The sequence below is a fragment of the Canis lupus genome, chromosome 5 (genome assembly GCF_011100685.1).
Source record: "Canis lupus familiaris isolate Mischka breed German Shepherd chromosome 5, alternate assembly UU_Cfam_GSD_1.0, whole genome shotgun sequence".
NCBI classification, from domain to species: domain Eukaryota; kingdom Metazoa; phylum Chordata; class Mammalia; order Carnivora; family Canidae; genus Canis; species Canis lupus.
This window is the reverse complement of record NC_049226.1, coordinates 82365958-82375397: the sequence shown is the minus strand read 5'-3', so window position 1 is coordinate 82375397 and position 9440 is coordinate 82365958. Positions and strand designations below refer to the sequence as shown.

General features: G+C 58.3%; 3 protein-coding genes across 9 annotated transcripts; 2 read left to right on the top strand and 1 right to left on the bottom strand.

Moving 5' to 3' along the window:
* The first annotated feature begins 4 nt into the window (after nucleotides 1-4).
* Nucleotides 5-2393, top strand: PARD6A (par-6 family cell polarity regulator alpha). 3 transcript variants are annotated; one of them, XM_038538598.1, is made up of 3 exons: nucleotides 5-671; nucleotides 1050-1272; nucleotides 1510-2393. In XM_038538598.1, exons 1-3 carry the CDS (start codon nucleotides 105-107, stop codon nucleotides 2262-2264), a joined length of 1545 nt encoding a protein of 514 aa, XP_038394526.1. In that variant the 5' UTR covers nucleotides 5-104; the 3' UTR covers nucleotides 2265-2393. The 3 variants fall into 3 exon arrangements, with proteins under 3 accessions (XP_038394526.1, XP_038394527.1, XP_038394528.1); XM_038538599.1 differs by having other exon boundaries at nucleotides 510-671; nucleotides 1513-2393; XM_038538600.1 differs by having other exon boundaries at nucleotides 547-659.
* Nucleotides 2394-2572: 179 nt separating this feature from the next.
* On the bottom strand, nucleotides 2573-5974 carry ENKD1 (enkurin domain containing 1). Its single transcript, XM_038538605.1, has 7 exons — nucleotides 5625-5974; nucleotides 5336-5530; nucleotides 4664-4836; nucleotides 3543-3668; nucleotides 3281-3444; nucleotides 3044-3180; nucleotides 2573-2946 (listed from the first exon to the last, which is right to left on the bottom strand). The coding sequence occupies exons 1-7, from the start codon at nucleotides 5707-5709 to the stop codon at nucleotides 2786-2788; spliced, it is 1041 nt and encodes a 346-aa protein (XP_038394533.1). The 5' UTR covers nucleotides 5710-5974; the 3' UTR covers nucleotides 2573-2785.
* Nucleotides 5975-6061: 87 nt separating this feature from the next.
* C5H16orf86 (chromosome 5 C16orf86 homolog) lies at nucleotides 6062-7995 on the top strand. 5 transcript variants are annotated; one of them, XM_038538606.1, is made up of 4 exons: nucleotides 6062-6302; nucleotides 6518-6747; nucleotides 7098-7330; nucleotides 7407-7995. In XM_038538606.1, exons 1-4 carry the CDS (start codon nucleotides 6198-6200, stop codon nucleotides 7841-7843), a joined length of 1005 nt encoding a protein of 334 aa, XP_038394534.1. In that variant the 5' UTR covers nucleotides 6062-6197; the 3' UTR covers nucleotides 7844-7995. The 5 variants fall into 5 exon arrangements, with proteins under 5 accessions (XP_038394534.1, XP_038394536.1, XP_038394535.1 ...); XM_038538608.1 differs by having other exon boundaries at nucleotides 6077-6302; nucleotides 7434-7995; XM_038538607.1 differs by having other exon boundaries at nucleotides 6083-6302; nucleotides 7113-7330.
* Nucleotides 7996-9440: the final 1445 nt, after the last annotated feature.

Genomic DNA, 9440 nt, shown 5'->3' with positions numbered 1-9440 from the left:
TGTTTCGGGACGGTGGGTGCCAACGTGCTTGGTTTACCCCAGTGCCTCCGAGGAACGGCCCGCCGTGTGGGCCGTTCGTCAAGACTCCCGTGCCGCCGGGCAGGATGGGGCCCAGGGCTGGCTGGGATGGGAAGGGAAGGATCTGGAGCTTGAGGCTGCGGCCACGAGTGGTCAAGCGAGTTGGCTCAAAGCCACTTCAACACCGTGTGAACCGAGTTGCTCAGCAAATACTTATGGTTCAGTTTCCTCATCTAAACGTGCAGTCTCGTAAGGCCAGTGGAAATACTAGGACACAGACAACACTCGGTAAACGCCACTTCCCTGTCTCCCCTCGGATTGGCGAAGCCCCACCCCCAGACTCGGAGACTGGCGCGCAGGAGCGTAATGACGCAAGAGCACACGAAGACGCCCCCACCCCATCTCCGTTTCCTAGGAAACGTGGACTCCGCGTACCGCTCACTGTCGCTGCCCCCTTGACGTCATGGTCCGGACGGGAGGGCGGGGCGAGTGCTACCGCCAGGGGCGGGGCGACGGGCCGGTCGCCCGGGCTGTGCACCTGCGCCCAGGCGGGCCGCCTGGGGCACCGTCCCCGGCCCGCCGGCCTCACCATGGCCAGGCCGCAGAGGACTCCGGCGCGCAGTCCCGACAACATCGTCGAGGTGAAGAGCAAAGTAAGGGCCCCTCTGGCCCCGGCTCCGGCCTCGGCCCTAGGCGCTTCCAATTCCCCTATTCTCCCCTTTCCTGGCTTCTTAGTCCCCACCACCTTTTTTCTCGCCTCCATCATTCATGTCCCATTCTCCGGCCTTTCCTCTCGCTTTCCTCCATCCCTCCTCCTTCCACTGCCGGCCCCGAGAGCCCCTCTGTGGCCTTGGTACCTGGAGGGCGGGGAGAAGACCTTGGACAGCGTCCCTCGTACTGGAGCTGAGGTCTGGGGGCAAGGCTGCAGCCATAGCGACAGCCTTTTCCGACCTCTAACACCCTCGGACCTGTGGTGGGAAAGGGCACGGGCCCCGTCCTGACCCCTCCTCTCACCCACCCCCTGCCTCCAGTTTGATGCTGAGTTCCGACGCTTCGCGCTGCCCCGCGCTTCGGTGAGTGGCTTCCAAGAGTTTTCGCGGTTGCTGCGTGCAGTCCACCAGATCCCGGGCCTGGATGTGCTGCTTGGCTATACAGATGCTCACGGTGACCTACTGCCCCTCACCAACGACGACAGCCTGCACCGGGCCCTGGCCAGCGGGCCCCCACCGCTGCGCCTGCTAGTACAGAAGCGGGGTGAGGAGGATGGGGTACAGTGGGCAGCCTCTGCGGGGTAGGACGGCAGGGCAGGTCTACAAGGGTTAGTGTATGCCCAGGGCATCCATGCTTCACCCTCTGCAGTCCCTGCCCTTGGCCTGACCTCCAAGTGGTAGGAAATAGCTACAGTGTCCCCTTCCCCAGGCCCGAGACTGAGGGAAAAGGGCCCACGTGGGAGAGCAGGGTTTCTGATCTCAGCACCCCCCTCTCCTGCAGCAGAAGCTGACTCCAGTGGCCTGGCCTTTGCCTCCAACTCTCTGCAGCGGCGGAAGAAAGGGCTCCTACTTCGGCCAGTGGCACCCCTGCGCACCCGGCCACCCCTGCTAATCAGCCTGCCCCAAGATTTCCGCCAGGTTTCTTCAGTCATAGATGTGGACCTACTGCCTGAGACCCACCGACGGGTTCGGCTGCACAAGCATGGCTCGGACCGCCCCCTGGGTTTCTACATTCGAGATGGCATGAGTGTCCGTGTAGCTCCCCAGGGCTTGGAACGGGTTCCAGGCATCTTCATCTCCCGCCTGGTACGAGGGGGCCTGGCTGAGAGTACGGGGCTGCTGGCAGTCAGTGATGAGATCCTCGAGGTCAATGGTATTGAGGTGGCTGGGAAGACCTTGGACCAAGTGACGGACATGATGGTCGCCAACAGCCACAATCTCATTGTCACTGTCAAGCCAGCCAATCAGCGCAATAATGTGGTGCGGGGAGCATCTGGGCGTCTGACAGGGCCTTCCTCTGCTGGGCCTGGGCCTACTGAGGCTGAGAGTGACGATGATAGCAATGATCTGGTCATTGAAAACCGCCAGCCTCCCTGTTCCAATGGGCTGTCTCAAGGGCCTCCATGCTGGGACCTGCGCCAGGGCCGTCTACTTCCTGGTGCCCGCAGTTCTCTGCCCTCCCTGGATGATCAGGAGCAGGCCAGCTCTGGCTGGGGGAGTAGCATGCGAGGAGATGGTAGTGGCTTTAGCCTCTGATGGGCAAGGATGCAACCCCTTGCTACTCCAGGCTGCTGGGACATGGCAGGGACTTCCTTGGTGGGGGTTTTTAGCTTGCTCACAGGGCCCTCTCAGTCTGGGGAACATTAAAGGTTTTCTACAAATGCAGTCATGGTCTTTCTGTGTCCCAGGCTTAGCGTCCTCCATGGTCTCACAATTTTGCCTTCTGCCCTGGACACAAGGCAGGAGTGATAAGGACAACAGGGAGACCTTTCTGCAGTCAAGCAGCAGGAAGAACACCAGGCTTGGCATTTCTAGGGTAAGAAATGCTCTTAAGGAGACAAACCTCACTGTGTACAAAAGGTTTAATTTTGACAAAGGGGTTAAGAGGCTGGGCTGACCCTTCTACAACCAGTGGTTGGGAAGAGTGCTCCAGGGATACTGCCCACCCCACAGCTGCTGTCTTCAGACTCCATTCTACAATGGGGCCTGATCCTGCCCTTTGCAACCGTGCGGCGATCCCTGGTGAGGACCCCCCATAACTATCCCCATAAAAGGGCTCAGGCGTCCATCTTCACAAAAACCTTGGGGCGAGAAAAGATCTTGATGGCTTCCTCTACCTGTGCCAGCTTCCGGTCCAGCTCAGCACGATGGCCCTGGGCCTTCAGTGAGTCGGCTCCAGCAGGCAGCAGCACTAGCTCACGTAGCAACTGGCTCTGGCCTACAAGGGGGCCAGGAACAGTGAGTGCTGGGCAGGGGTACCGGTCCCCATTGGGTTCCCCATCCATTCCACCCCTACCCCCTGCCCATGAACTCACTCTGGAGCAGATTGCTCAGTGTCTCTAGCCGCTGGTTCTCCGGCATGCGAGTGTGGCCAGGGGGCATGGCAGGGTCCGGCTGACTATGCTGGCGGGCCTCAGCCTCCCGTCGCCACAGATCTCTGCGTTCCAACAAGCTGCAGATGCACAGGCTCAGAGTTGATGGTCTGAGGGCAGAGGTTGTCTCCCACCCTCCATAGGTCCCCCTCACCCTGGATGTTGGGCAGTGGGACCTACTAATGGGGCACATGGCCCTTCTGCGTGGCGTTGTAGTGCTCTTGGGCTTGCCGTTGCTGCTCTAGCACTTGTGCCAGGACCTGCAGTGAGCGGGAATGCCTCCGGGGGGCCCTCTTGGCAGCGCGGGCATTGTGGCTAATGAAGTCCACACCCAGGCTTGGCCCCTGCAGGACATGGCATGATGGGGCAGATAGCACTGTGATATGCTCCTGAACCCTTCAAGATCCCTGCCCTACCTCCTGGCCCCCACACATCCTCTCACCTTAGCACTGGGGCCTGCTGGAGTTAGTTGAGGACTGGGGACACGAGGGGGTGGGAGCCCAGGGCCGCAGCGGGAGTGTGCCCGCAGGAAGTGGGCAGGCTCTGTTCCAGATGCAGGGCTGGGCTCCTGGAGGGCAAGGCACAGCAGAGGAATCAGTCAGGCTAATGTCAGGGTCTTAAGCCAACTGCACAAGTAAGCTTCTGCTCCTGCCGGTGAGGACATTTCTCTATCTCCAGCCCTATGGGCCTCTTCCCCCTTGAAAAGAACACTTCTATCCATGAGCATTTAAGTATGTGGGCCTCTCACATGTTTAAGAAAACAATGAACCACCCCTCATTCTACCTCAGTCGTGGCTCTGGCTACCATTCCCTTTTTCTCTCCTTCCTGGACAAGCTTCCTGGCTCTGTCCCCACCAAGGTCACTCACAGCTGGCCTCCAAGCACTCAAATCCAGAGTTCCTTCCCTCATCTCCCTGTCCTCAGCCTAATCCTCAATAACTCCTGGGTCTCCGTCCTCAGATCCAGACCTGACTCTCCATCTGCTTCCTGGACACACGCCCACCCCCTGGGAGTCCCACAAATGCTTCAGCTTCAACAAATTTACATATGACCTTATTGTCTTTTCTCTCAATCCTGCTCCTTCTTCTGAAGACTGGATAGAGAAATGGTACTACTATCTGCCTAAGAATCCCACCACCATACCCCTCCCCCTGCCCATCTCACTGCCCTTCGAAATAAAGGTTACAAAGTGGATTATGTGATCCTTTAGGATGTGGGTCCAGCTGATGTCTTAGCCTCACCTCATGCTCTTCTCCCCTGTGCACAACATCCCACTACACATGCTACTTCTGGTCTTAGGACTTCTATCTGTGAGGTTCCATCTCAGTAGAATGTTCTCTTCCAGTCTCCCCTTGCCTAATTCCTACTTGCCTCTCAGGAGCACCCAGCCATCACCACTTCTGAGGAAACTCACAGCCTGACTCTGCAGTAGAATCTTCTATTTCCTAGCCCTGGTTACCTTCGTCCCCTGTGATTTTTATCTCTCTCCGTAACTCGGATCTGAGTATAACTGCCTATCAGTCAACAAGATGAACAATGCTTCTGGCTCTCCAAGGCAGGTACCTGCAGCTGGGCCTTGACCCGGGACTCCACTTTATCATATTTGGGCGAGCGCCACAGAGCCTTCAGGGGCCTGGGCTGGCCCTGCTCCCGGCTGTGCTCCTGCTCCCGGAAACGCCTCTGGATCTCCCTGATCCGCTTCAGGTTCTCCTTCTCATGGTCTTTAGGGTCCTTCCCTGGGAAAAAGATGTTGCCAGACTCTACCCTATATACAGTCCAGGAGATCCAACTCCTACTAGTTGACAAACCGGCCCACACACTCCCTCCTACGGAAAGATCTCCCTGACCTCTCCCTGACTTTCTCCAAAGGCATTGCTTATTCCCTTCCTGACATAGTAATTATCTTCTTCTGTCCCTGATTATTCTCTATATTTTTATTGTGAAGTACATCATTAATCATTTTGTATATCATATCCGTCTCTTCACCTATAGGGCAGGCACGCAGTGGGCACTCAGCAGACAATGTTTCGCTGATGCATGAATTCATTAAGCTGAGTTAGGGTTCTCGGGAACTACGTCAAGTCCTCTCCAGGGAGGAAGTAATGCATTTCCCCCGTCCTTCTATAGTTGGGGAAAACGACACTCAGAGGGGCAAAGCCTGAGCCCAGATCTGGGAAGGAGAAGCAACGCTTTTGACTTCCTACTCGCTGCGCTACCCCTTCTGTCCGAACTTACTCTTGGGAGAGGCTCCTGGGCCTAGGGAGATGCCCCTGAGCTGCAGCAGCACGCCCCCGACGCCACTCCGGCCACGCTCCAGAATCTGTCTGGCTCCGGGATTCATGCGCGGGCCGCGCGGAGGGGTGGCGTCCAAGTCAAGGTCCGATGTCAGCAGGTCCAGCTTCAGCGCGTTTCCCTCGAGGCGACCTAGGGCTGACAAGCCAGACGGGGCGGAGCGCGGGGCTCAGTGGTGGAGCAGAGCCCAAGCTCGCTCGGGCCTCGCCCCGCCGCGCCGACCCCCACTCACCCGAGGCCGGCCGCCGGTAGTAGTCAGGGCAGAGCGTAGGGTCTGGAGGGATGGGCCCCGAGATGCGGGACGGGCCCTCGCACATACCGCCTTCGCTGCCCTGCAACGGTGCGCCGAGGCCTGCTGGGCGCCGCGGTTCCGGGCCCTGGCCGCGTCCTCAGCCCCGCGCCTCCTCCCTGGTGCGGGGCCGGGATCCTGACCCCGGCGGTGCCCTCCGTTCCCGCTGCCCGCCAGCGCTCGCCGCCTCCGCTGCCAGCCCACTTCCCTGCCCGGGTCACGACCCCTTCCCCGCCACACGCGGGGGGAGTTTTGCCGCCGGCTGCTGCAACCCCACGGGCTTGCTGTTGCCAGGTAACAATAGTTTCCGTCCCTGAGGTCAGGGGCCAAGGCCCCCTGGCGCACAGCCTTCTGGGGCTTGTAGTTCCAGCTGAGGGTGGAGAGGAGCCACCGTCAGGCGCCCTTCCCAGCGGGCTGCTGTGGCCGGCGGGTGTCTGGGGCCAGCGCCAGGTCCACAGGGCCGGCCCCTCGCCTCCTCCCCGCAAGCAGCCGTCGAGGCGCTGACTCCTCGCAGCCATGGCCTCAGCAGGGGCCGAGAGGCGGCCCGGGGCCCCGGAGGGCACCGCCGCGGGGCCGGCACAGCTCTCGGAGTCGTCCGGTGGCCACGCTCAGAGCTCTGAGGTGACCATCAGGCTGTGTGGTCTTCAAACACTTGTCCGCGGCACCCTAGGAGGCCAAACTCCGTGCGACGCTCCCCTGAGTGCCAGGACAAGCTCCCCAGACAGGGAGGGCCATGGGCTGGTGCCCTTCGTCTGCGTTTGGTGTTTGTCCGGTGTCTAATGACTGATCCCCTGCATCCTTTGCCTGGTGATCAGTTACCTATGTGCCACCTCTAGTGTCCAGTGATGGCAGACCGGTGCCTGGTACCAGCCTATGAGGCCTGCCGGACCCTGGGTGAAGACAAGGGCCCAGCAGGACCAGTCTCAGAGCCGGAGCTCCAGGAGGAACAACTCAGGCTGGAAGAAGAGAGGCTCAAGCTAGAGGTGGAGTCGTTAGAGGAGAGAGGCCCCAGGCCCACGGCCTCCGTTGTAAGGACCAGTCACGGTCCGAAGAGGAAGCCTGTCAAGTGAGGGGGCTTTCAGAGGGACGAGCTGCTGGGCGGGGGCGCGGTGGGGGTGGCGCACCAGCAGGGGTCCTAAATCCTGCACTCCTGCACAGTGCCTCGGCATCCCGTCACCGTCACCGCTGTCACTCACTCCCTCTGTTCCCGAAGGGCCCTGGCATAGCGGGGTGGGCAGCCAGAGGAGTCTCAAGGCCTTGTCAGGGAACTGAGCTCCCAGGAGCTCTAGTCCTCTGTCCGGCCCAGAGCCTCACTGACCAGGAAGCACACAAGAATCTGGGCGCCAGGTGGTGGACAGACAGGGCTATTCCCTATGGTCAGGACAAAGGAGCCAAAGCTGGAGGCCGGCTCCTTAGCCCCCTGTCCCCCAGCTTTCCAGGGCCCAGCCACCAAGCCCATCCTAGGGTTGAAGTGGAGATGCCACAGGGCCTGCCGTTGCAGAAGGAGGAGCCAGAAAGTAGCCAGAGTGAGCCCTTACCATCTGCCAAACAGCACAAAAAAGCCAAGAAGCGCAAGAGTCTGGGGGCTCCAGTGCTCCCAGCAATGACCAGTACAGTGTCTGCGCCTTCAGAGACGTTGGGGCTGGAGCGTGAGTGGCAGCCCCTGGGCCTCCCCTTTTCCTCCTGCCTGATGGAACTCTGACATGGCACAGCTTGGTGTTCTAGCTCTTGCCCTGCCCTGGGTCTTTGCAGGAAAGGCCCAGCGCCTGCGGCCCCTGTACCAGTACATCAACTATTGCAATCCCGAGCTGAATCAGGCAGGGGAGGGGGACAGGGAGGCTGAGGCAGAGCTGGAGCCTGAGTTGGAGCTGGCCCTGATCCCCGAGGAAGCAGGTGTGGAGCAACTGCAGGCCTTGCTGCCCGTGGCAGGTGAGCTGGCCTCAAGCCTCACTTTGCCTTGCCCCAGTACATTTGTGTCTTCCACCCATGCTCTGGTTCCCCTGGGAGAGGAGGTTGGAGAGGAGCCCGGTTGTTTGCCCAGCTTGGGGGTCAGCGGCCGCCTCAAGGCTGAGGTGGATAAATCAACCCAGGTGGACATCAACAGGATGCTGAGTGTTTGCGCCGCCCCACTTGTACCTCCACTCTCCCCTCAGTACAAGTGACTTTCCTGCCTCCTTCCCCATTGGTGGCTCCCCATCTCCAAAGCCCGAATCAGAGCAGCAGCCTTAGGCCCTGGGGGACGGAGGTAAATTAGTCCCTCTCCCTACTTGGAACCTTGGACTTGCTGAAAATAAACATTTTTCCTTTTCTGAGACTTTGTGACTTTCCAAATAAGATGGCTGAAGAGAGGCTGGGAAGGTGGGTGCAGGGTCTGAAGCCTGACTGGTCATCTGGATCACCCAAGAACTTGGGTGAACAAAAGTACAGCTTCTTGGGTACTACCCCAGACCTAACCAAATCAGAATCTGCAGGAGTAGGGCCTACTTTTGTGCATTTAAAGGCTCCTCAGGTGAACCTGAAGGTCAGACAGGGTAATGGTGGGGATGCAGAAGGAGGTAGTAAGGAGAAACTTGGGGCAGAGAAAGAAAAGGGACAGTCAGGTCACAGGAAGCAGATGCTTGGCTTTGCTCCATTTCCTAGGGAAGTGGCCTGCATTTGGTCTGACCTTGAGGGTCCAACACTTGGGATCTCCCATTGAGGTGTCAGAGTTCATTTGCCTGTCCCAAGAGTGGTGTTTTTAGACTGCTTTCCACTTACTGGAGGCAACAGCTGGACCAGTTTTTGCCCCCAAAGTGGACCTAACAGAGGCATTGGTGCCTTTTCCCTGGCAGCTGGGGGTGGGGTGGGGTGGTGGATTCGAGTGTTCTCCCTGGAGCCCTGCAGCCAAGCCACTGGATAACTGCTGCGTAAGAGGCAGCCTTTGGCCTTTTTGGAAACCTCATATCCTGCTGCCTCCTGGTCCTTCTGAATGTCCCTCATTTACCTTAGACATAGGGATTTCCAAATTAAATGAATAACTTCTCCTCCCTCCAATCTGCTTTTTTTTTCTTGTGTCTCATCTACATCACTGTTCAAGCCAAAATCCTGGGGGTCACCCCGGGCTCCATCCTATTCTTTGCCGGTTCTTTACTCCTACCAGCTAATCAGGCACCAAGGCTGGTGAATGTACCCTCTAGGCTGAGAGCCTCTAAGATCCCATGGTCAGCACTCCCGCCCTGGGACACTCTTACCTTCAGGTGAGAGCTCATTACTCTCCCTGCTTGTGGCCCTTTGCCCAAGCAATCCACCCAGTGATCCTGCCACACACACACCTGAACCCGATGGTGTTGCTTCCCTTCTAGCAGCTTGCTCCTCTTGCCTCAGCTGCCTTAAAACTTTTAAGTGGTTTCTTATAAGTTCCTGACCAGCCATATCTTTATTATTATTATTATTATTTTTATCTTTATTATTTTTTAAAAAGATTTTATTTATTTACTCATGAGAGACAGAGAGAGAGAGAGAGGCAGAGACACAGGCAGGCTCCATGCAATGGCCCGACATGGGATTCGATCCCAGGTCTCCAGGATCACACCCTGGGCCGAAGGCGGCACCAAACCGCTGAGCCACCTGGGGTGCCCCATATCTTTCTTTTACTCTCTGCACGTGGGCTTCCCCTGCCTAAAATCCTTTTATTTCTTTACCCATGGCTATTGCACTCTTAACTTGAAGACTTGGGGGGATCTCTGCTTCTAGCACCCAGTATTACCCTATAGCATTTAC